Here is a 25,302-nt window from a genome sequence, read left to right as displayed (position 1 = left end):
TAACAGGAAAAAAAAAAAAAAAAACAGACTAAACTAAAACCCCAACAATTAGAAATCCAACCTTCTGCCACGCCTTCCTAGCCTGATGTATCATCCTCCTTTTCTAAACACTACTCACATTCTGTTCAGTCTCACCAGAGCTAAATACTTTGGTATTTAAGTGGTTTTTATCAGAACATTTCTTACAGGCAAGTCTTCTGAGGAAAAATGAAATTTTTCATTTGCTCTAGTGGCTGATGTTGTAAAATGATGCAACACAACACTGAGTGCTTGTCTTTTAGCAGTTACATGGTGTCAGCTAAGCTTTTTGAAATGTTAAATCTTTAAATTTGAATTGTCAAATCCTTGGAGTTCAGGTGCGACAGTTCCATTACACCTCATAGAGGATAAAATGCCGTAGAAAAACTGAAATGGATAAGGTTTTTTTGGTAACCTGTGAGATGCATCACTGATGATGGTCTTTACTATGGGGTCAGTTCTCCTAGGGTTTACAGTGCAATAATAGATGTAATTATTATTGTCATTGAAACACCATTGTTGCATTGTCTTGCAGACTATTATAGCTCATTTTAAAAGAGCAATAGCATCCAGATATTGTCCTGCTTTTCTACACGACTTTGCAAGAGAGCTTTTAAAGCATTTTTTCACGGTCACAGCTGCTGTCACAACTTAAAGGGTTACCCAGTGTGTAGGTATTTAGAGGTTGTGAGTGAGTTCATAGGCTTCTGTAAGACTCAAGGGCATGGAGGCTTTTTGCTCTAGGTTCTCAACTTTATTACAGATGGCCACAAAAATCACTACTAGCAACTATACCTGTGATTTATAGCTCAAATATATAGATATTAAAAAAATATATGTATTGAGCTGTTATAGATTCTTTGGAGCGATCAACAGTATGGCAGCAACCAAGTAGGTGTATACTGTTACAGGCTACAACAAACTTCTCACTAATGAAGCAAACTTTCCAGTAAAACCACAGAAAATGTAATTATGGTGGCTTATTTATATGCAGCTATGCAAATGTTTACATTAATCCCAGTATCACGCTTACTGGACAGATGTCAGAATGGGCCAAACCATCCCAGATGTGGAAGGACAAACCAAACTGTCCTGGGTGAGGGTCCAAGATCTCTTAGAAAGTTTGTGTGAAGAGTTCAACCTGTTCAGGAAAGGAAAAGCATCTGCAGCATGGGAAGTTCTTGGAGGGAGAAGTCTTATTTTGGATAAAAATTAAGTCATATCATAGAGAAATAAAGAGATGTAGTACACTGCCACTTCAGCAGCCAATAGATACTGCTAATTTCTATTTTGTACCCAGAAAAAAATGTTGTTTTCTGTTCTCTCAGGCCAATTATTATTTTTCTAGACTCTTTTCTTTTTCTCGCAGATATAACAGCCAATGGCAGTTACCAAGTCTTACTTTCTCAGGATGTTTTCCCTGTTTTCAGACTATTTTTCACCTTTTCAGGTGATAAGCGGCTGTTGTGGTTCCTTGTTTTTGTGCTTGTCAACATTATCTCAGGGTGTCTCAGGTTTCCAGGTACCTGGCTATGCATTTCAGAGAGGCCAGCTCCACTTCTCAACAATGCTTCTGGTTCCCAGGCCTAGTTCCCAGGCTTGCCAGCATTTTCTCTGTCAGTATTTCAGCAGACACTTTCTTCTTTTAGTAATTTCCCCCCTCTAACCAGGTCACCTTTATGGCTGCTCACTTCACCTGAATGTCCAGCTAAGACATGCCCTGAGCCTCTAGTGATACTTTAATGTTTCTTGCCCCGGAGAAGATAGTGGGCTGTGATGAATATGCCTGGGAAGGAAATTATGGAAGCTGATTAATCTGGAAGCTAAGCTTGACCTTTTATGTTTTACCCTTTTGTGTGTGTGCGGAGTGGGGAGGATGTTTGAATTTTGACTGTCTGAAGATGAAATCCAAGGAGCACTCCATTCTCATCATCAAGGAGGGTAGTCATCTGTAAAACTCAGTAGATAGGTACCATGGTGAAATGTTCATACGGATTCTTCTCAGGGGTCCATGACCTCTGCTCTTTGTAGCCACCTTCACTCATTCTGCAGGAGGACTCTTCAGGGATAGAGAAATTTGCTCTGAAAGTGCAGTTCAGTTTGGCCAAATGGTAGATTATTTCAGGGGACAGAGCAAGGAAGAACTTCCCCCCCTTCCCCTCTCTGTGGCTTCTGTTGCTTAGCAGATCTAAGAGTATTTAACTAACTGAACACGAAGGTTTTACAGTGCCAGACCACACTGCTGCCAAAGTAGCAACAAATACTGCTTTAAGGACTTAGTGGGGTGGATTTGAATTGCAGTCATGTATGGGAAAGTTAGGAAATGCTCTGAAATGTGAAGCTATGACAGTCCTTAAGGATTGGATGTTGTTCCTTTTTTTGGTTTGTTTTATAGGAGTTCTGTCTCATTCACTGTGCACCCTTCCACTCGCCTTTTTCCATAAAGAATATTTGGCACTGCTTGTCCTCTTAGTGGTCAAATTTCTGGAGTTTTTGTTTTGGTTTTAGTAGTACAAAATGTAGTGCAGTCAGAGCAACAGGAATTAAGGAAGCTGGAAGATCTGACTTTCAAGGACATTGAGGTTAATTTATAATATGTGTGGTTTTCTTATGTACACAAAATGCATAGTCACTTCCTCTTTAATAAAACAAAAAATGCGTAATGAAGAATTTTTTCCCTTTAATGGTCTTGAGAAGATAACATCTCTATCAAGCTTTGGAACTTTCTGTGATATCTTCATGATATTGCACAAGCTCCAATGCTTTTGAAGTGCAACAGATGTTTCCCCTCAGCTGTGTGCAGGCCCTTGTTCTGGAACAAGGTAAGCCCTTGAAAGTAGGGTGAACTAATTATAAATGTAGTTTTCTTGTTGGATTTAAAATTCCTTGTGGATACATAATTAGGGACAGCTCCATGTATAAGTCTGCCCTTATATCCATATCTTTGCATTTATTTACAGGAGAGACAATACCTGCTGCAACAGTGACATTTCTCTACCCTACCCTTGGGGATTCTCAGTTTTAGTTGCTGGAGGACAACGTGGTTTCTGTGCTCCAGCTTTTCTTCCCAGGGTCACTAACCATCTCTCAGTGGGGAGATGGGTAACAGCACTCCTTCCTCTTTGGTGGAGTTCAGTCTGCAGCCTCACGGTGGAAGCCGTTTTGTTGTCCCCTTGATTCACGTATCTTATTCCCATCTCTCCTAATTTTGTGCTCTAAAGCTCTTACTGCTGCAGGACAATCTCCCACCAGCAGATGAAGTGATTGGACACATTGCACAAGGGCCTCCTGTAGGGCACAGAGAGTGTTATCAGTTCCTCTGGACATTTGCACTACAGCTTCAGACCTTCTCAAGAAGCATAATGATTGGAGTCAGAGAGGCTCAGACACCAAAATTCTCTGATTATCAAAGATTTAGATGGCAGTATGTGAAAAGAAACAAAAGAGGTTGTATAACAACCCTCTGGAGGGTACAGCATAGTATACCAATCTTGTAAAACAATGGGAAAAGCCTGAACCCCTGTGTCTGTGATGATAGTGGAATTAGCAAGTATTTTCTGTTCTGGTTTGTTGTAAACTTGAAATACACCTGCTGTTCTACTATTGATTGTTATGATTGAGCTTAAAAACCAGCTCAGAGAACAAAGTGTAGAGTAAATTTTGGTTAAAAAAAAAAAAAAAGGAGATTCCCAGTCTTATTTTTGTCATGTGTCATGTATGCCTATCTGGGAAAAATTCAGTAGTAGTGACCCCATTTTAGCTCTAGAGTGAAATAAGGTCATGAGCAAGGACACTGCCAGTGACAAAAAAGCAAGGCTAATTAGCCACAAAAAAGCCTTATGCATAGTTGATACTATGTTGTGAGAGTGTGTATGTGTTTGTATAAGTAAATATATGAATATATTTGTATATCTAATTATTACATGGAAGTTAGTAGGGCACAGTATAACCTTGGAAAAGTGTAAAAATTTTAACTTAGCTTCTTGTTCCACAACACCTTCTTAAAATTGTAAGAGGCTCATAGAAGGACCATCTGACTTGGTGCCAGAAATTGATGGGCATGGGTTTATATGGCATCATACAACTTCATGTGAGTTCATGGTTTCGTGTTTGCCTGCCCATAGACATGAGGGAAAGAAACAGATACTTTTTTTTTTGGTTGCTGTTATGACCACTGGATTTAGTAATAGACAGCCTTTCCTGCTGATTATTTCTTTGGGGAATGAAGAGTATGTTGTGTTTAAATAAAGATAGCTTGTACCAAGGGCTTGTTTTGCATCTTGAAAAGAAAACTTTAGAGTTGTTTTCCTCCTTGCTTAACAATTGTAGTGAAACATTTTGTACTTGATACAGCTGTGTGCTTTTTATGAAATCTGTCTAGCCCTTAAATACTTGTTTTTTTCTGATGAACATATTTGGTATAGCATGGATAAAAAAATCTCCCACACCTAATCTGTCATAATTAGATTTTAAATTTCTTATAGAAATACTTCAGGGTAACTAAATCTTCTTCTTCTTCTTTAATTAACAGAGGAGGAGCTCAGGAAGCTGAGAGAAGAAACAAATGCTGAAACGTTAAGGCAAGAGCTAGAAAAGGAACGGCAGAGGAGATTAGAACTAGAACAAAGAGTCAATGAAGTACTTAAAACAAGGTAAGAGAAATATCTTCACTGTAAAGCTGAAAGCCACTTGAGATCTCTCTCTGTCTCTGGGAAGTGCTGGTGAAAGCATATGTTTCCAGCCTAGGTGCTCTTAAAATAAATCAGTAGTTCACAGAGCAAGCAGCTGTTTATGTGTTCCTGTAAAACTACATCATTAACATTCATGTACGTGTAAGTTACTTGGCCATAGCTGTAGCTATGCTGTAGCTACATGACGCTTTCTAGTTGAGATACTCTTCATTACACCTCTTCTGATGCACCTCCTCTGGGATCTTGCCTGCCTGGAGCTACTGAATGCCAGAGCCTTTGCCATGCCATTGCATATGCTTTGCCTTTTCAAAACCTGTGTCTTCTCCTGACTGCCCAGTCCTCCTTGCTCCTGTTCTAGCAGCAGCAATGACGTCTCAGTGCCACAATTCCCTAAATGCATGGGAGTAACTGGAATTTGAGCCTTCCTTGCCACTGCAAATGACAAATGGAAATACCTGCCCCTAGGTCCTTTCAGCCTCGAGGACATCCATCTTGATGGTGCAAAGCATCAAATTTGATGTTTTCTCTCCTTAGTCTGCTTAGCTACATGGATCTTAAGGCCATAGCAGTTGCTTGGTGGCCTGGTTGGTCTAGACCACTTGTGTACGTAGCTGCCCATGTTATCTTCCCTGACAATAGCTGAGATTACTGAGCAGAGCTGCAGGACCTGTGGCTCACCACCGAGTGCTGTCATCAGGAGATAGCACAGGCTGAATTGGTGGTCACATGCCAGTTACTTAGAGGTGACAAGCAAGAGCAAACAGGCAAAGGGTTTTGCTTGGATATGTGGCTTCCCAATGCCATGCAAACTCTTCCCAGCCTCCTGCTTCCTTCTGTACTCAAGTGTAAAAATATCTTTCTGCTCAGGCCAGCAGTCTATGTCCACTGGTAGCGATGGAAGTAGGAGCTATTTATAGGAAACATATGAGCCTAGTTCCTTTCTGTTGTCTGTTTACCTCCTGCTCCTATGGAATCATAGAATTACTTAGTTTGGAAAAGACCTTTAAGAACATCAAGTCCAACCATTAAGCCAGCACTCCCAAGTCCACCACTAAACCATTCAGTCAAGGGCCACATCTACATGTCTCTTAAATACCTCCAGGGGTGGCAACTCAACCACTTCCCTTGGTAGCCTGATCCAGTGCTTGAGACCCCTTTTGGTGAAGGAGTTTTTCCTAGTATCAAATCTAAAACTCCCTGGTGCAACTTGTTGTTTGAGTGGACAGCTGAAGAGGACCCATTGCATGCTGAGAGTATCTGTTAGCTCAGTAGCAGCTGTACAAAGCAGCGAGTGTTGTTTCCTACTGCTGGTAGATGAAACTGATGCTTAAGGAAAGGATACTTTCACGTCTGTGACTTGCTGCCTTGAAGAAGTTGCTTGGGATGCAAATTCCATATGCTTGTCTTTAGTGCTGGCACAGGCCTTTGGCTTTGTCCCGAGGGCAGCTGTGCCTGGGCTCCAGGCTGTGCACAGAGGAGGGGGAAAGAGATCTTCTCATTGCTAGGCATCCTGGAGGAGGATGAGGAGCCATCTTCTTCTGCAGGAAGGTACTCATTGTCCTTCTCTGTTTCAGACTAATAAGGCTGACTCAGAGTCTGATCTGGCCCCCTGGAGCTTATGAGTACAGGTTTTACAGAGAAAATAGATGGAATGTCTTTGTTTATCAATATATGTGTCAACAACTGTGCCTTGTTGGATTGTGGACAGCAGCAAATCTCTAGCAGGAGTGACATTGCTAAATTAAGGTAGGATGACATGGCTCCCTGGGTGTTGTAGTCCCATTTAGATATCCTAAGGATTACACTAGTCCTGTCATCTTGAGTATTGCACTTGGGGATTACATTCAGCCAATTATCCTCTCTACCCAAGTGTTTCTCTAACTAGTCTTACTACTATTTCAACCCTTTTGTGACAGGCAGGATATGTAAGGTGACAACAAAATAAGACTTTGAAAATTTTTCAGCTTCTACCCAGGAGGAGAAAAATTTGGTTGTCCATGATTTTTCCTTAACTTGTGCTTCGTTGTGTGAAATTCTTCACTGCTTACTACATTTTGCACTTCACTGTGGACATTTAAAAATACTTTTATTAGGACTATAGGTGAAATGTGGGCTTACATAGTCAAATATGTAATAGGCTGAATTTATGCCTGATGGAAATTTAATTTTATTAAGCAAAGTAACTGCAGAAAGTTCTATCCGCTTATGTCAAATTCACCCTGCTTCTAAGGTAATTGTTTGCGCAATTTAAAAATAGATATTCATATGGTAGGGGAGGGAGCAGCTTTGTGGTACTTAGTTGAAGGCTGGGGTTTGCATGTACTGTTCTTTTTGCTTGCAGAATTCAACTGCTAATGAAAACCAAACTTATGCTGTGGTATAAGAAAGAAATTATTTTAAAAGTTGAGTATTCAAAAGTATTTGTGAGGCAGATCAATACATGTGGCAGTATAAAACATGGTGCAAAATGTTTGGCAACGAGAGAACAAGTTCACAATCTAGATTGATACTTTTTTTTCTCTAGTGAAGATCATGGGCTTCCTTCATTAAGGTCGCAGTTGTGCACAGGGAAGAGGGTGGAGTGGAAGAAGAGGATTATTGGTGTTTCTGTTTGTCATGGTGTTTATTCTTTGTGTATCTGAATATTCAGAAATCTAGTGGCCTCAGTTGAAGTTTTCCACAGTTCAGAACATCCGAGCATTTGGTATGGCAGCTGAAGCTTATGACATTTTGCTAATGGAACGATGCATAAATAACCTGGAATAGTTTGTATGAGCTGTTGCTGCCGTATTTTGCAAATTGTGAGCTACAATCACACAAAAACAAAATAACAAAAAGTTTTGCAACAACACTTACCAGCAGCCTGTGACCTATGCAGCAAACCTTGTTATTAATATCATTGTGAACTATTTTTACAAGGACCAGTTGGACAATGCTTCTGCATAAGTCACTATTCCTTCATTGTGGATGAGAATATAAACGGCTTCTGAAATTTTTGATGTATTTTAACAGGAAGGAGATGGAAAACATGAAAATTATTTAAGTTGGTTTTTTATCAGCTCTTCAGAGTAAGAAGCCATGCATATCTGAAAGATACATCTTTAAACTAGGCTAAGAAAATATCTGCTTATTTTTGCATGTATGAGGTTGGAATGTGTTTTTGATGGAAGTGCATGCACCTTTAGGTTGCTTTGAGCAGTAGGAAAGGTGTTAACAGCCTTGAATGTCTTCTACAACAGTGGTTGAAAAACTGGTGGTTGGTCGCTTGTGAACTTGGAGTTAGCCTGTGGGAAAATTGCTTTGAATATGTCTGAGAACATCCTGGCAGTGACTGTACCTGTTGTGTGCAGCAACTCTGGTCTGCATCCAGTTTTTGGGGGACTTTGTTGATTCACACAACTCGCACACTCTGATGCAGCGTCCATTCAGTGCTGCCCCACAGAACAACACCAAAGTGTTATTTTTTTGATTGCAAGTATAACACAAAAGTTAAGGGAGCCTTGACACTGAAGACCACTGCATATTAGGCCCTGAATACAGCTGCATCAGAGTGTGCTAGTTGCTTTTGAGTGGTTCGTGTGTCCTGGTCATGAACAGCTCTAATATTCATTAATATTGATGCTTCCCTGACCTCAGTATATTAAAAAAAAAGAGAGAGAAACAAAAAAAAGCAGTTTGTGTTTGTCTCTCCCACTGTCTGAGGCTGCTCTTATCTGTTTCAAACAGCCTGTGCTTTAAATGGCTGCAATCTCTAGTTGCATAAAGATGACCTAGCTTCATGTTGGGGATGTGTTGGTGTGACCAGTTACACCCTTCTTCTGGGTGGAAAGTATGGTCCAAGAGGAATTAAAGCAGCTTGTTTTCTTAGGTTCAGGCTGTGGTTAGGAAGCCCACATAGGAACACAGTGTTTTCTGGGACTATTTGTGTTTTTCAGCCTTTTAAATCATCTCTGGCATTAAGAGTGGTTCAGAAACGGTTGGAAAGATAATTTCTCCCTCTGACAGTGGTCCTGATGAGCTGGACAGTTCAACATGACCTGGTTTTGGAATCGAACTTCCCAGTAGGTGTGCAAGCCCAAACAATGAATTCTGAGCTTCCTGGCTGGGATCTGTCTGAAGTGGCTAATTTTAACCTGATTCACAGGTGCAGTAATGAGCTGTCATTAACCTGATGATTCGTAAAGGTCGGGTTCTTCATGGGGAAGGAGTAACAGGCAGATGGCAAGTATGACATTGCCAAAAAAATGAAACGAAAGCAGCAAGGAGGGCCAAAGCCGACTGTCATGTGCTCCTCATGGAGCCCAGTAAGGCTTCTGTGCAGAACTACTTCTTGATAAGGTTTTCTTGATTTTTTTGCCCAAGAAACATGGGGAGTAATGGTGCTGTGCTGTTTCTGAAAACACATCCCAGCATGCCAAAGGAAGACACAGCTGGAATGGGTTGAGTAACTGGCTCCTGCCTGCTTGTGAATGACAAGCTTCCTTTCCACCTAAATATGTCTTCAGCTTCAATGAAGCACAGTTCCAGTGACAGATTTCAGATGAAAATGCCCAGCTATATGTTGGAACCATCTGATATGCTGATAGAGGAAAACAAGACACCACTGTATAATAGCTGCTGCAAATTTCATCGTGTTTATTGCTGTCTTTTGAGAGCTGGAAATGGAGGAGATGCAAGGGTGTGGGAGAAGAAGCAAAGGTAGGAGGAGTTTTTAGGTGAGGAACCCGTGGCTTATATAGAAACTGGAGGAAAATGGCACAGGAATCAAAGTTAAAGTTTAGCTAAAGAAAATAAACTGGTGACATTCCAGGTGGAGTTTGAAAAGGAGAGTTGCTGCAAATGCAGAAGCCATGGGGAAAAGTCCTGACGAGTCATGAAAGCAAGTGTCTTTCAAAGCAAAAAACATGGAATTCAGCTCATCCAATAAATATCAAGGTGTAATTTATAAATCAGTAAATTACTTCTAAATGTTCTTTTTAGAAAAGAACAAGGGTGTGAAAAGCTCATTAAGAATCGGGTATGCTTAGGAAGGAAGGGAGGTAACAAGTTCTGTAGTTTCTCCATCATACTCATTGATGTATGGTGATGTTGAGACAGCACACATTAGTAATGACCTTTTCCATGTGCAGACAGTACGGTGAGATCTTTTCCTAATGTCCTTTCTAGAGGAACAGCAGGAGAGAGGATGGTATGTCCGTCTGTATTGCTGCAATCTGCCCAGTGCAGTGGGATCCCTCTTCTTGCTCTTCATTTGCTGACCATGTTTCACTTGATTCCCTTCCTGAGGAGCAAAATATGAAAGGAACATTTGAAAGTACCTCTATTGCCTGATGGGTGATCATGAAATTGCACAACTGACACTTTCTTATTTCAAGAAGTAATCTTTTCAATCATACAACTCCCTGTCAAGTAAAGCTTGCTGTGGCTGGTGATATGTTGTCAAAGCTCCTGCTTCATTAGAAAAATCTTTCTGTATGACATCTACATGGATGACTGAAGACTTTGGGACTGAAGCCTGAAGTATTCTCAAGACAGGTTGGCAGTTGGAGGCTGTGTGCAAATGTACTGTGAAGCCTTGCACGTGTACAGAATGGCAAAAGCATTTGCGTTTTAAAAAATCTGTTCACTTTAATGGATGAGAATATTCTTGACTCATTTTGAAAGGTGAGACCAATGATGCCTGCTTCTTGACATATATTTTAAAAACATTTTTGTTGCAGTTTTTTTGGCTGTTTCAATTTTTCAAGTTCTTAAAGATATTTCTCAAATTGGTTGTGATTTTGAGAGCTTACAACTAACATTTAAAATCATTCTTAACACCTGTTCCTCTTGTGAAGTTGAGTGGTGTTTGACCCTAGTAGCCAATGGCAGAATTCAAGATTCATATGTTAAATAGTGGTTTTGCTCTACTCCAGTGGTTATCAAGTTGTGAAACTGAATCCCTTTTAATTTATTACTGTGGGAAGAGTTGTGGCTGAATATACCACACAAAGACATAAATAATGCAAGAAATTTGATACTACATTGTTGAGTAGTTGTAAGATGAAATTGAGCTGTTGGTGACAGGAATGGCTAAACCCCACCGCTCCTCACAGAGGATGGCATTTCCCAGGATCCTAAGTGCAGTCAATAATTTAAATCTTGTGAAAGAGCGTAAGCTCGATTTTCTCTTGTCATAATTGTATAATCTCAGCTATGGAAACCATGGAGGTTCTGGTGCTTGCTTTACCTAAAAGGGAAAAAATTCTTCCTCTGTAACATTTCACGTTGTTTCTGTTTTCTTTGTAGGGCGGAAGAGGTGCCTGCAGCTCAGCAACCTGCAAAGCCACAGGCACAAGCCAATGGAACAGGTGAGCTTGGTTGGTTGGATCTCTAGCAGAACTAAGGTTGAGCTGGATTTTTTTCTTCCTTTTTTTTTTTTTTTTAATCCTTATGAGATCAAACTTTGCTTCTGAAGAAGCTGAATAAGAGTGACCATTCAAGCAACTTCTCTCTCTGGACATGATTCTGCGTTTACTGTTTGTAGTTGACTTTGCGTACCTGAGCTAGGAATTTATTGTGTATTGTAAAGCCTTTAGGTGTGTAATGAAACCTGTTGGCTCACTTCATCATTCTTGCGTGCCTTGCTGATCCTTGACTTACCAGAAAACCAGGTGTAATACATAGAAAAAATGTTCTATTTTGTTCTCAGTTGCAGAAGTTTGTTATGCCACTAGCCATATTACTACTTCCTTCCTCTAAAAGAGGAGACATTCTGGAGAAGGAGTAAGCTTAAGAGTTATTAATTTTTTGGGCACCTACGCAGTCATCTACATTTCTAAAGCTGATGCTTATTATGAATTCAATAATGTAGTGATTTCTGAAAGAAAAGGCAACAGTCTAATTCTCAAAATTTCAGTACACTTTAACTTTCCTCTCTACACCTTGTGATTGAGACTAAGGCTTTTAAATCTGTGGACTAAACCTGAAATTTCTCCTCCTGTACTTCCATATTGTCAGTGCTTTCTGTTATGTGAACTACAACCTGACATTTTTTTCTCCTGTACACTCAAAACTTCTTTCTCAGTACTTTCTGAAGTATTAGCATGTGGGAAGCTACCTCGTATTTTTATTTTCGAATGGAAGTGTTGTCTCAGCTGTAAACTGTCTTTTTTTTTCTAGATTTGATTGTAAATCATTAATAAATAGTTGAATTTATTTTCTGAGCACCAGTGGCTTTTTCTCAAGAGCTTAAATGCATCATTTTGGCTGTTGTAATTGGCTGTTTAATCTTCCATGCCTCTGTTTAATCATACATTAATTTCATGGAGTTCTGTACTAAATTTGGTCCTGGAGTAATTATGACCAGTATCCTCTTTGTGACATTGCTGTGTTGAGCTACGTTTCCAAATAGTCTGTCTGTTTCTTCTAGACCACAATTTTGAGTTACAGGTGATTGTTTTGTTCTCACGTGCTGTGCCTTTAGGCTTTTACTCTGATACTGTTTCCATGTTACCCCTATATTGTATTTTTCCACTGAAACTGACATACAGAAAGTGTGTGTCACTTCATTATTTTGCGGTGTAAGACTTCCCAGGTAGTATTATGACTGTATATTCAATATGTAGAAAGTGGCACATGCAGCATAATTTCTGAGGCCTGACTTTAGAAAAAAAGAAACTGGAGGTTTTTTTGTATAATTCTATAATGACACACACACAATTTTTACAGACTATCAGTGATTGGAAAGTGAAAGTAAAACTGCCTCTAGCAGAATCTTGCTTGTGTTTCAGCCTCCTTTTCCTGTCAAATCTCTGTGGCTGTGAGATGATTGTCCAGCTCTCTGCTGGAGTGTTTTGCTTTGCACTTGCTTTTCTCAAGGTGACCCTCCAGCACAACAGGAGCACTGAGATTTACGTCAGTCTTTTGTTCACAGAAGTCTCTTAACCAGAAAATGTTTTTACTGTGTTTGCTAAAAATGATTGTTTTTAGGATGTTTCACTCTTTGTACTTTGGGTAATACAAGATGCTTCCATGTACTATCCTAAGAGCAATGCAGGAGTCACTTTTAGTCTTTACCAACTTAATGCAGTTGGGGATCCTGTGCAGTGGCAGAAGTAAATTGCAAATTTCCACAAAGGCTGTTGGTGAAGGACAGGGAAGCTGTACGCAGTCTGCTTGCCAGCAAAGCATGGTGTGTGGGAACAGGGGCTGCCATTGGATAAAGATGTCTTTTAGCATTATCCTGATACTTAGTGCTTCTCTTTTACAGATAAGCGTAGTCACACAGTCTGCTCGAGACTCCAAAAGTGGTTTTGTGACAAATTTGGGGAGTATCTTGAGGACTTCAGATTTCAGCCGGAAGAGAATACAGTGGAAACAGAAGAGCCACTTAGTGCTAGAAGGTAAATCCCCAATGTCATTGTGAGAAATTGTTGGTGCCTTTACAAGTTGCTTTTTTTACCTCACTTTCTCCTTTTTTAACCAACTTTTTACATGGTTTGAGCAAGTGTTTCAATAACAAATAATAAGACCAAAAATACAGAGCTACCTCAAAAGCTTTGTGAATGCTTTGGACAACATGAAATTTTATCTGCTGTCTGAAATAAAGTAAGATTTATATTACTTACCAGGTTTTGTCATATGTCTCCCAAAATCTATGAATGTAGTTAGGCTGGAGAGCTTTTAAACTTCTGTTTTCAGTCTGATGCAAGGTAGACTGTATTAATTACTAGAAACAAATTCTGTAACAGGCAAGAATGAAGCTTTATGCACATGTAGTTTATAACTCTGAACAGTATTTCAGGTATCAAATGTACACAAGTGTGCACTAATTGTCTTTTTAACAAGTTGCTTTTATCCATTATTTTTCAGGTTGACTGAAAATATGAGAAGATTAAGTAAGTACTTAGCAGTATTTTATTTGTTGTATTCGTTTTAGTTTCATCTGGGAGAATACTTGTGACTTGTTGTCAGTGGTGTATGTGCATTGCCATCAGAATACTTTTTAAAGAACAGTATTAAACTTAAGCTTTGGGTGGTTCTAACTTCCACTAGGTGAGCCACAAATTCTAGATCCCTGTTGTCCGAGGTGCCTGACAGTCACTCAGAGCTCTCCAGAACCTTGGTGTCCCCAGTGATTTCCAAGTCTTGCTCTTCTCTATGGGCTTGGTGTAGGGTACTGGAGCAGAGCAGATGGAAGCAGCACTTGAGTCCATGACCTAGTCCAGTGCCTTGGGTGTGCCCTTCCACTTACTTGATCTGCTGCTTTGGTTGTGCTGCTGATGCTTAAGGAAATCTAGTCCTAGTTGTTTAATTACTTCACATAGGAAGCGTGTTGAGGATAGCTGAGTTTCAAGCCAAACAAACTAGGACAGCAAGTCAGAGGCTCTCTTGAAGAAAGACTTGAAAAGTTGTGAGTTCTACTGCAAAAGAATGAGAGCTTCTGAGACTCTCTGTGCAGGAGGTATGATCATTCTTCTCATCAGGAAAGGCAGAACTGGTGTGATCCAACAGAGAAAGCAGAGGTGGTCTTGCAGCAGCCCTCTCCTGTTTCCTTGTGTTCCCTAGCCAGTTTGCCCAAATAGTAAAAGGGCGTGGAGGAAGAGGGTAAAGGATGAGAGGGTTTTAGGGAGTTGAGGAAGAGCTCCTCTTGCTCTTGCTGGCTGGGTGTGCCTGTGTGTGAGCCTCTCCCAGCACAGGTCAGTCTCCCATGCAGTGACAGCAAGACCAAAGGTCTACAGAGGAGGGAGACGGACTTCTTCAGGGAGCCATGTGCTGTGTTGTTTGGCTTAGGGAGAGTAAGCAGCAAGGTGCTACCAATGGGTAGAGTCCTGCAGAGATACAGCCAAGAGATCTAGCCTGGCTTTAAGCTTAACTGATGGACAGCAGCAAGGGAGGGAAGGGCTCTGGCTGTTGTCTGCCTAGACTATAGTAAAGCCTTTGATGCTGTTTTCCACAGCATTCTCCTGAAGAAACTGGCTGCTCATGGCTTGGACAGGTGTATGCTTTGCTGGGTAGAAAACTGACTGATGGCCAGGCCCAGAGAGTTGTGGGGAATGGAGCTACATCCACCTGGTCACAAGTGGTGCTCCCCAGGGCTCAGTGTTGGGGCCAGTCCTGTTTAATATCTTTATCAATGATCTGGACAACAGGATGGAGTGCTCCCTGTCAGTTTGCAGATGACAGCAAGTTGAATAGGAGCATTGATCTGATGGTGGGTAGGAAGGCTCTGCAAGAGACAATCATTTAGGGACATGGTTTTGTGGTGGATTTGGCAGTGCTGCGTTAATGGTTGAAGCCAATGATGATCCTAAAGGTCTTTTCCCACCTAAATGATTCAGTGATTCTAAGTTGTTCCTTGATGGCTTGTAATTCAGTCAGGTTAATGTACATTGGTTTTCAGTGAGACAAACTGACCTGTGCAGTGGTCTTTGGGGTAATATGAACATGGCTTGAGAACAAACTGCTTTTAGCATCCAGGATACCCTTATAAAGGATGTTGATTTTTTTTTTCTTTGTCTATACTTAAGAATTTAGACATAATCTTTGTCTTGGATAATACTTTAGTTTTTGGAAATGCATTCTTTAATTGTTAGTTACATTAGTAGGTTTAATTTTTTTTTCATTTGAATAAGACTTTTTATCATTACGTGTCTTGAGTATTCCTATCATTTCCTAATTTGGTTGTTTATAATATACAAGTAATTTAACCACTGCCAGCTAATGCTAACAGTTGTGTTTTTTCTCCACTTCTGTTTAGAGAGAGGTGCCAAACCTGTTACAAATTTTGTGAAGAATCTTTCTGCCTTATCAGACTGGTATTCTATCTACACTTCTGCTATTGCCTTTATTGTAAGTTATCCTACTTCTCCGGGAGTAGTAAGAACTTGAAAAAATACATTCATTATTAGCTGAAATTTGTTGAAACTGCCATATCTGAGTAGGGGTTGTGCTACAGTTCAGGTTATATCAAATAGTGTAATTTCATTTAACACAAAATACTAGTAGTTGTCACTTCAATTATATATAAAGTCACTTAAATTGTTTATCCTGGGTTTCTTGTAGCATAGTTTTGTAGTTGTTAAAATAATTTACAACTATCTGGGTATTGTTCTCTCCTTTCTTGTTTCTCATCTCCCAGTCCTGGTAATTTGATGGTTACTTCAGCCTCTGCAAAGTTTCCTCTTGTCTGGGGCTGAAATGCTGATAGTGGTTAAATTTGATGAGAAGTTACTGTCCTCATTGTCCCCAGGGCTCTTTGCCATTCTTTAGGATCATACTGATGAGAGGCAAAATGCCTTGATTTCAGTGGAGCTCAGTGTGAAAACATCAGGTCTGTGAGCTACGTTCAAGCATTTCTATGCTATCTTAATGAGGTTCGATGCTGCAAAGAGGCATAAGTATCTAGTGGAGTTTTGATTTGTTTCCTTTCCTCCTGTAGTTAATTAAATGATATAAATTCTTTTGGTCATAGTGTATACGAAATGTATTTCTGTCAAAGGAATTACTGATAGGTGCAGCTGAATGAACCTGTGTGTGAAAATGTCACACCCTGAAAATTATAGACCCTATGCTATTTTGCATGGCACAGCTGAAGGAATATTGAGGAGGAGACTTCCCTCCCCGTGCCCTCTGTCTGTCCCTTCTCCATATCTGCTGAATGTTCTCTTGCCTCACCTGGTAAGCCCATTTTTCAGATAAAAGCTGAAAGAGGAAACTTGAGCTGTTTTTTTGAAAGCTCTGGGGCCTGGGAGCCAGAGCGATGTTTCACTTTGGGGTTATCAGTAAAAACCCTAGTGTGTCTCACAGAGAGACTGTAGTCTCCATTTTCAGAAGCTGGGAAGGGAACAGAATGCCTTTTGAAGCTCTTTGTGTTTGTACTTGTTACATAAAATAAAACCTGTTTTCCTGCAATCTTTTTAGTCTTGGTAAAAATTTGGGTTTTAATTGACCTGAAATAATAGAGTGAGAGTTTATCCTGTTGCCCAGTATGGGGCTAATTGCTCTAACTCCTCTTCTGTACCATGGCTTCTGTGCCATTGCTGACCATGCAGCAGATTCACAGACTTGAGGGTTTACCTATTTTTTTTTTTTTTCCTCCTACCCCTTCAAGTAATTGTAGTGTGAAAATACTCAGTACTCTGAGGCAGCTGAGAACTATTTAAGTGTCATCTCTGGAGTTTTGGTTCATTCTTAGTTTTGATTTTGCATTCCTGAGTGCAGGGCCATTGTTAGTCGTGGAGTGGCTAAAATTTATTAATTTTTTTAATATGAATTGCATAATTCTGAGCCCAACAGCACAGTGGGAAATGGTATTTCATGCAACTCACTGTACCCCAGTTTGTAATCCGCATCTCTCTTTGTTTGTTTGTTTTTTCTTCTTAATCTGCAGATTTACATCAATGCTGTATGGCATGGCTGGGCCATTCCTATGTTCTTATTTTTAGCAATTTTGAGGTTATCCCTAAATTACCTCATAGCCAGGTATTTGCATAAATACTAGCTTACTCTCTTAAGTAATGCTTTGCTTGAAAGATGTTTTGTTATTCTTGCACTGAGTTGTAAACTGTTACCTTTTCTAATAGTGTGAGTTACATTTAACACAGTGAAATTCAAACTCAATTATCCTTAGTGTCATTGCTCAGTTTCTATAATCTTTTACTATTATTGGGAATTATCTTTGTATCCTGTGGCTTGGGTTATCATAAACAATGATGCATGCTTTCAGGCAAATCCCTCAGCACACTAAAATTCTCATATAAAATTCTGTGGCAATTAGAGTACTTGGAGAACATCAGTATTGAAGCCTGCTGTTTTTCCCGGCAGAGAATGTTCACCTAGGCCTAAAATGGCAGTTTTGCCTTTTTCCATAGCTCTTCACATACTTTATTCAAAGTATCTTCCATTTGCAGATTCAATCTCTTCTAAAAATTAAGTCTGAGGGGTGGGTTTAATGCACCTTAAAACGTTATGCCTTAACGTGCATATTGTAAAATAATTTTCTGACTTCTTAATTGATACTTTCTGTTTGACATTGTATTCCCTGGAAAATGCTGGTAGCAAACAGGTTTCTGAATAAGTTGATGTAATTTTGCTCACATGAAAAAATAAGAGAAAAATATTCCTAATCCTTTACTCCATGCACACCATCAACTTCTGTTGTAAAACACAAGCAGTGATTCTGTTTAGTATCTACTTAACTAATATTTTTAAAGCTAGCGGTTGTTGGCCACTTGTGCTTGTGTTATGTTGTGGGTTCTTCATTCATTTGGGGATTATATTACTTACTTCTAAACCATAAGTGCTTATTGCAGAAAACTGCTTTTCAACCTTTTACAAATAATCCGTGTTGGTGGATGGAGTTCTTGCTCTCTTTAACTATTTCCATAATTTCTAGGGGTTGGAGAATACAGTGGAGCATTGTGCCTGAAGTTTCTGAACAGATGGTAGGTCTTTGATCAGCTTCACCTGTACACCTACAGAAAAAAATTGCGCCTTTAAACTCTGTATCTGTGTGGGCAGTTGTGGCAGGAAGGAAGAGCAAGGTTCAAGTAAAGACACTACTTTTTTTTTTCTCTCTTGTAGTTTAAAAGTCTTTACTAACAGCACTCTTAGGTTCAGATGCTTCTCCCTAAAATATTCCAAACTTAAAACACATTTCTGAAATGAATTTTAACTTATCATCTTGGGACAAGTTAGGTCCTGTGGGATATTTGAGAAGTCTTGCATTCTGTTTTCTTTAAGAGCATCAGGTCCAACTGTTAGTGTAGCATTGCCAGCTCCATCGCTGGGTCCAGGTACATGTCCCTAAGTGACAGATCTAAGTGTCATTTAAATACTTCTAGGGGTGGTGACTCCATTTCCCTGGACAGCCTGTTTCAAGGCTTGACAACCCTTTTCATTAACAAATTTTTCTAAATAGCTGATCTACATCTCCCCTGGCACAGTTTGAGGCCATTTCCTCTTGACCTTTCACTTGTTACCTGGGAGAAAAGACTGACCTCCACCTCATTACAGCCTCCTTTCAGATAGTTGTAGAGAGTGATACCATCTCCCCTGAGCCCCCCAAAGCATTGGAAACTAAAAATAACCAGCAATGAAAGACATAAAAAGTAGATCTTAAACAAGGGAGGAAAATGGTAAATACAGAGACGATTTAAAGTGAGAGAAGTATTGCCAAGAATGTTGAGGGATCACCTTGTTCTGATAAGTTTTGTAAAATATGTTTTATCTGAGCTGGAATTAATGGATTGTCTCTTTCTTGCCTAAGGAGCACCCAAAAGAGGACCTGACCGTGTCTGAAAAGTTTCAGCTCGTCCTAGACGTGGCTCAGAAGGCTCAGGTACTGTGCTGCTCTCCAGCTGCCTCTTTAGAAACAATGGGGTTCATAGTCTAAGTGGTCAAAGGAGGTGGTTATGCAGCGCATGAAAACAAATGCTTAAAGAAGCAATATTTTTCTTGCAAAGGGAACTTTACCTACGAGCAGTGGAGATTCCTAGAGCTTCTGAAATGGCATGATGCTTCAGAGAACTGGTTGAGGTTCTTTGACTGCAAGTCTGAGCAAGCTCCAGAGGGGAACAGAAGCAACATCTCACGGTTTTCTACCTTATATATGAATATAAGCTTCTGATAATGTAGATTGGGTGGTGAATCTTACTTAAATGTACTGGAGTGTGGATCCATATCCCAAATCTGCAAGTTATAAAACTGATGTAGGAGACACCGTTCCTTTAAGATTTAGCTGAAGGCTGCTGTCTGTTTAGCTGTGTTAATTCAACAGTTTGCACTGCATCTCTAAAATAGCATGTTTTAAAAAACTCCACCCCCTCCAAGCCTTGAAATCTGCTGGTGTTGGCGAGGCTGAAGGAAGGTTTTCTCCCAGCTTCATGAGTTGGGTGAGGTAGCAACTGAGTGACTGCACCATCCAGTTGAGCTGAGCCTTGTGCCATACCTGATGATGTGCTGCTGTCAAAAGGGGTTTAACCTTCTCTTGCTAACGATGAATGCTCAGCTCCTTCCTTCTTCTGGGGGTGGTGCACATGTTTATATGAACACCTTTGGAAATTTATTGGGAAGGTGAAATTTTCAGGTGCTCTGACAGTAAGAATTGGTCAGAGAATATGGCCCTTAGTCCTGAGCAGGGGTCAGTTGCCACCAACAGTTGTTGGAATTACTTGAAATCTGCTGTTTCCAAGGGTTTATTATAAAACCCGATAATGGTGTGTTTCCAAGAAGCTAATAGCAATTTTGATGAACTCAGTAACCACTTACTGAAATTTCAGCACCCAAAATGTGTGAAGGAACCTTCCATTTTGTTACCTACTAACAGAAGCTCTTTACTCTTAGATTGACAGCTTAATTTAAAATATTTGCAGTAATGTCAATGCTTTCCAGTCCTGACAGTGGGATCAAATAGTTTCTTCACTTGTAACAATCAGTCACAGGAATAAGGTTAAATGAGATGGAAGTCATCAAGTATTGCTATTCTGTTCTGTATTTACTCAGTTGTGAAGTATATAAATGGCTAAAAATTGATTTAAAAAAAAATCACTTCCGGGAATTGCTTAGTAACAAAGTCAGAAAGCTGTTTATTTCCATTATGTGGACAAAAAACCCCAAAACAATGCAGTACTTGGTTTTAATTCTTTTGCTTCTTATGCAGAACCTTTTTGGCAAGATGGCAGACATACTGGAAAAATTTAAAAAGTAAGTTATCTGACACAAGGTTTTGTTCCCTTTTAAAACAAGAATTAACCAGTATCTGTAACACTGGTAATAAAATTTTGCTTCTTTTTTGTTTTCAGCTTGTTCATGTGGGTCCAGCCAGAAATAACACAGAAGCTCTACTTTGCTCTATGGGCAGCTTTTATTGCATCCTGCTTTTTGCCCTACAGGATTCTTGGGCTTGCATTGGGTAAACACAATAAATGATTAACCTGTTACAGTCTAGACTTACGGTTAAAACTTACATGATCTTTAGAGGGAGAATTTTAGAGTTTAAGAGAGAAAACATGCACTAATAAATCATGCAGTGTTTTAGAGTATTTTCATTGTGCTTGGCATCATTTGTCATGACCATTTTGAAAACCATCTCAGTGTTTAATAGAAAAAGACTGGATAATGTTTTTGCTTTTTGAAGAGGAGAAATCTATGATGAGCTGTTAGCAGAACTTTTCAGACTGTCAGCTATAAGGCTTCTGGAAAATCCTGTATGTTGAGGGTTTTTTGCTCATACATCCTTGTAAATGAAATATGTGGCATGACACAGGAGGCATGAAAATGACAATGTAGGAAAAGAAACAAAAGAGTCAGTGGGACTCCTGGTAAAACTTGGAGGATTGGGTGGACAAATGAACAGACTACTGTGGGTCTGTTACAAATAGTCTCAACTGGGAACTGAGCAAAGGGTTCTCACTACCACATGAGACTCTCTTTGCTAATGTATGAAGCCCTGTACTGTGAACCAAGAACTCTCATTTTTTCTTTAAAGTAATGATATAATCAAATGAGTATTACTTGTAGTGACACTGAACTTCAAATTTTGTTAGCTTGAACATAAATGTAGGTTTGCTTGACACGGCAATTGAATGTAGATGTGTGAGGAGTGATTGTTTTACTCTGACTTTTAGGAGATCTGAATTGCACTCAGTAAAGTTTTGAGAGAGTATTTTAAGCCCATTTTGACCTGGCAGAATGCAAGGAAATAACTTGTGTAAGATAAGAGTTGGGACTGGAAGATAGAGTTTTATGTAGTACGTGAGAGCCCTCTGTTGCCATTAAAATTCTTGCAGGAGCTGCGTAGTTGAATGCTCTGGTGTGTTTTTTGTTTTGGTAGTATATCATGTTTTCAGAATGCTTCTGGTAATAAGGAGCATATGTTTGAATTATTTGTTTTTCTGCATAATAGTGGCTATGTAAATGTTAAAAAGAACTGGGGACAGGAAGGAAAGAAAAATAATTTTCTGGTGTTGGAAGAAGAATCAAAGTAGTAAACCCAGGAGAATGGTTTAACACTGTGGCTGAATATACAGAATTTGGTTTCATTTGTGAACTTCTGAAAATACGATCAAAACAGTGATGTTCTTAATGCCTCTTCAGCACTCAAACTGAAGTGACCTTTTTTTCAGGACTCTATGCTGGAATCAAGTTTTTCCTTATTGATTTTGTCTTCAAACGATGCCCCAGACTAAGAGCTAAGTATGATACTCCTTATATCATCTGGATAAATCTCCTGACAGATCCTCAGCTCAAAGAAAGATCCAATGCTACAGTGTCAAGACGGGTAAGGGTAATGAATCTTTTTGTCCCTACGTTCTTAGCCTCTGAAAATCAAATCACTTTCTCCTTTTTCCTTTTCTCCAGTGACTAGAGCACATTAAAGAGAAGGTTAATTAAATCCTTACAATGTTAGTTGATTGTAATATCAATTTTTTTATTATTTTCCAGATTCACAGTTCTTCTATAGATTCTGTTTCTTGTATGTAAGGAATCAGTTATCAAAAATGTTTATATATGTATGGTTGTACTGTGAATCATGAAGCTGAACACACAAATATAGCACCAATGTTTCTTTAACATACATTCTGTGTGATTTTATTGTCGAATGTAGTCTTTTTGGATTACTTTCTCTATTCTTAGACATTCCTTTTCAGTGGAAATTCACATGCTTAGGTAAATTGAAGAACAGTTAGTTAAAAAAATCAATAAAGGATTGAGTATAATATGCAGCTTACTGATGGGATAGTCATTAACAAAGGTAATAAGGTAGTTTACATGTTTAGACATTATGTCTTATGGTTATTTGTATTAGGTGACCTTTTAGCACAGTGGTGATAAATGACTTCACCATGTTCATACTCCATCAGTACATTTTCTTTTTGTTAAAATGTCATCGTTAAATCACCAAGTATTGTGTTTTGTGCATCTTGGTAAGTTGTTCTAGGGCCTGACATGGTAACTGAGTCAGACTTCTCCATATCCCTGAATTTGTCAATGTTTATTGGTTTAAAAATTAAAATAGTTGTAGTAAATCTTGAGTCTAATCCCATTTTAGCATTCACTTAATCCTTCTTAGCACAATATCTGATTGCATTCACGGAGTATCTGAGTACTGTCTGAAATGCACAGTACTGAGCAGTAATTCAGCCTGGATATACAACTGGAGAGCAAAAGGGATAAGCACATGAACCCTCAGTTGTTAAAAGGAAATCTGGGGCTTGGAGGGTGGTGGAGCAGAGGGTAGTAAAATAACTGCAGCATAATTGAGTATTTCAGAAGGAAGTGGACAAGAAGGACAGTCTTTTACAGAAAGTGAGTCTTCTGTTCCTGTTTTCCAAGGGATGAGATGGGTAAATAAGCACTTGGATGAAGCCATCCATGGCCTGTATTTCTCTTGCTTGCAGAAGATGATCTTAGAAGTTTCTGTGCTTCTCACACTTACAGGTTATCTTTCACATACTGTGGTAGTTGTGACATCCTCTTGCTAGGTCTTTCTCATCTGCCTTAGAGGTGGAAAGATTCTGAATTGCTGAACTTGAGTCCATAAACTTAGAGAGTAGTTATTCCTTTGGGCTTTTCTTCATGGCTTCAGTTTTGCAAGTAGAGACAGGGTTTTTGTACTACCAGGTCTGGCTTGGTGGACTTGGCTTGTCTTCCTGGAAGGGATGTGCAGGACTTCATTACCTGCTTCCAAATGTCTCTGAAAACATTAACTTGATCTCAGAAATTTTAGAGAAACTTTCTTACTCCACGAGAGATTTCTGCAAACCTCGTATTATGAAAAATAGATTTTTGTACTAAAAGTTTAAAGCCAAAGAGGGTTTTTAATTTTTTTCGTAGAAAAGGCAGAGCAGAAAAACATGTAGTGGCAGCATGCGTGCTTTTGCTTCGACTTCTTCTCATTAAACAGTGTACAAGACACAGTAAACTTAGACACAAAGCAATATTAATTGCCTGTACCAGCACTCTGACCTTGTGTCCTTAGAGAACAGTCCTGACAACAGTATCTGATGGGTAAAGGTTGCATCATCAAAAGCTGATGACAGAAAAGTGAAAAGGAATACTTCAGGTTGTTGGTGATGTTTTTAGACAATCAGGGCTCTTCCAGCATTACAAATCCAATCACTTCCAGTTAGATTTAAGGCTTATCAAAATTGGATGCAATGCTTTTCTCTTAGTAATTGACCATTGGATGTTTCAAGCCTGAGTGGTAAGAGGAAACATTCGCGTGTGTTAGGCAGGACTAGAAGTAAGGGCAGAGCTACTCACATTTTTGGCCAGATGAGTCATGGTACTGAAGTTTAAACTCCATTTTTTTAATCTCTTTATATAACAGGTAAGTAGAAAGCAGTGTAGCAGAGAGCAGAAGTAGTCCTTATTCCAGCACAAAAAGGATTAGACCTCTGGCTCTGACCGTTTTTGTTTTGGGCCATGGTGCTTCACCTGGTTGTGTGCATGTGCAGCCAAGTAGCTCATCTAAGAAGGCCTTCAGAAAATTCTTTTCATCTTCAGTTGCACATAGATTGTTGGAGAAGCTGTTATTTTCCTTGAATCCAGGGACTCAGCACTGCAGAAGCGAGGCAATATTAGTTACCATCAGCCATTTGCTTTCCATGTCAACTTACTTTATTTTTTCCCCCTGAGGTATCATTGTCTTACAGGTACCGAAAAAGGTGGATGGCAAATGCCCTCTGCTGTGCCTGTTTTGTCAGTCTGGTTTCTAGCTAGCAGTTGCAGTGCACATTTTTTCATTTGCTTTGGATTTCTTTTCTTAGTGTGTAAATCCTGCAAAGTGTTGAGTGCTGCCAATTTAGTGCAAAGTAACTAAAAAAGCAGCTGAAGGCTGGTTGGCCTTCAGCAGCATTGAGCCTTTACAGAAGAAGAGCTTAGTCCTGAGCTTCCATGTTGTCAGTTTGCCAGTTGTTTAACTGCATGTGTGTGGTAGGGCTAAGAACAGAGCTGCTTGTGCCAGCTTTTGGAATCATGTGGTGCGCCACCAAGATGAAATTGAAAATGCAGGCGAGCTTTCCAAAAGAAACTGCCTGCTATCCTTCCACAAGCAAGGCTTGTTGCCAGGGCAGTCTCCAGTGGTTAAGGAGCTCTGTTTAAAAGTAGGTTTTACTCAAGTATTTTGTTTTCGGGAACTCCATACTATCTTTTTTCCCTCCCAAGGATGCTGACAACCATTCAGATTCTGTTTCATGTGTCAACACTGTCAAAATTCAGTGCAACTTCAAAGCATAGGAAAGATCAATGGTTCTAATGCAACCTGAATAAATTGAACTGGTGTGCTCTAACCAATCATAACTTTTTAAATTGCATTCATTGTGTGTAGTCTCTTGGTTTGTGAGCAAGATCTTGCAGTGTCACTCAGTTCATGTTTTATTCTGTGTATTATAGTGTTAAGTAGATTTCACTTTTTCTTTTGTCACTGTCACATTTGTGTTGTTTGTTTCTTTTCCTGCTAGCTGTCAGGGCATGAAAAGGTATGGATCGTAGTGTGGAAAACTTCCTTTCATTTTCAGCATTTGTATTCATAATGAGCTTATGCGGCTCTGTGTGGCTTTTTTTTATTGCTCTTTTTTCTTTCTAAACTTCTTTTGTGCAGCAATAC

At 39.5% G+C, this 25,302-nt stretch overlaps 1 protein-coding gene across 2 annotated transcripts in view; it reads left to right on the top strand.

Moving 5' to 3' along the window:
- GRAMD4 (GRAM domain containing 4) overlaps positions 1-25,302 on the top strand; it is a 72,610-nt gene that overhangs the window by 38,806 nt on the left and 8,502 nt on the right. Inside the window, exons 4-15 of one of the 2 annotated variants that reach the window (XM_042018269.1) lie at positions 4,550-4,670; positions 10,998-11,059; positions 12,961-13,093; positions 13,563-13,588; positions 15,451-15,542; positions 17,083-17,174; positions 18,088-18,136; positions 18,961-19,032; positions 20,353-20,396; positions 20,495-20,604; positions 21,818-21,972; positions 25,157-25,174. In XM_042018269.1, coding sequence (XP_041874203.1) covers positions 4,550-4,670; positions 10,998-11,059; positions 12,961-13,093; positions 13,563-13,588; positions 15,451-15,542; positions 17,083-17,174; positions 18,088-18,136; positions 18,961-19,032; positions 20,353-20,396; positions 20,495-20,604; positions 21,818-21,972; positions 25,157-25,174 — 974 coding nt within the window. The remainder of the gene's footprint in view (positions 1-4,549; positions 4,671-10,997; positions 11,060-12,960; positions 13,094-13,562; positions 13,589-15,450; positions 15,543-17,082; positions 17,175-18,087; positions 18,137-18,960; positions 19,033-20,352; positions 20,397-20,494; positions 20,605-21,817; positions 21,973-25,156; positions 25,175-25,302) is intronic. The other variant, XM_042018270.1, reaches the window with a different exon arrangement.

Source organism: Corvus kubaryi, unplaced genomic scaffold, assembly GCF_017639235.1.
Source record: "Corvus kubaryi isolate FWS band 111438036 unplaced genomic scaffold, C.kubaryi_AGA036_p1.0 137, whole genome shotgun sequence".
NCBI lineage: Eukaryota > Metazoa > Chordata > Aves > Passeriformes > Corvidae > Corvus > Corvus kubaryi.
This window is presented reverse-complemented; position numbering and strand designations above follow the sequence as displayed.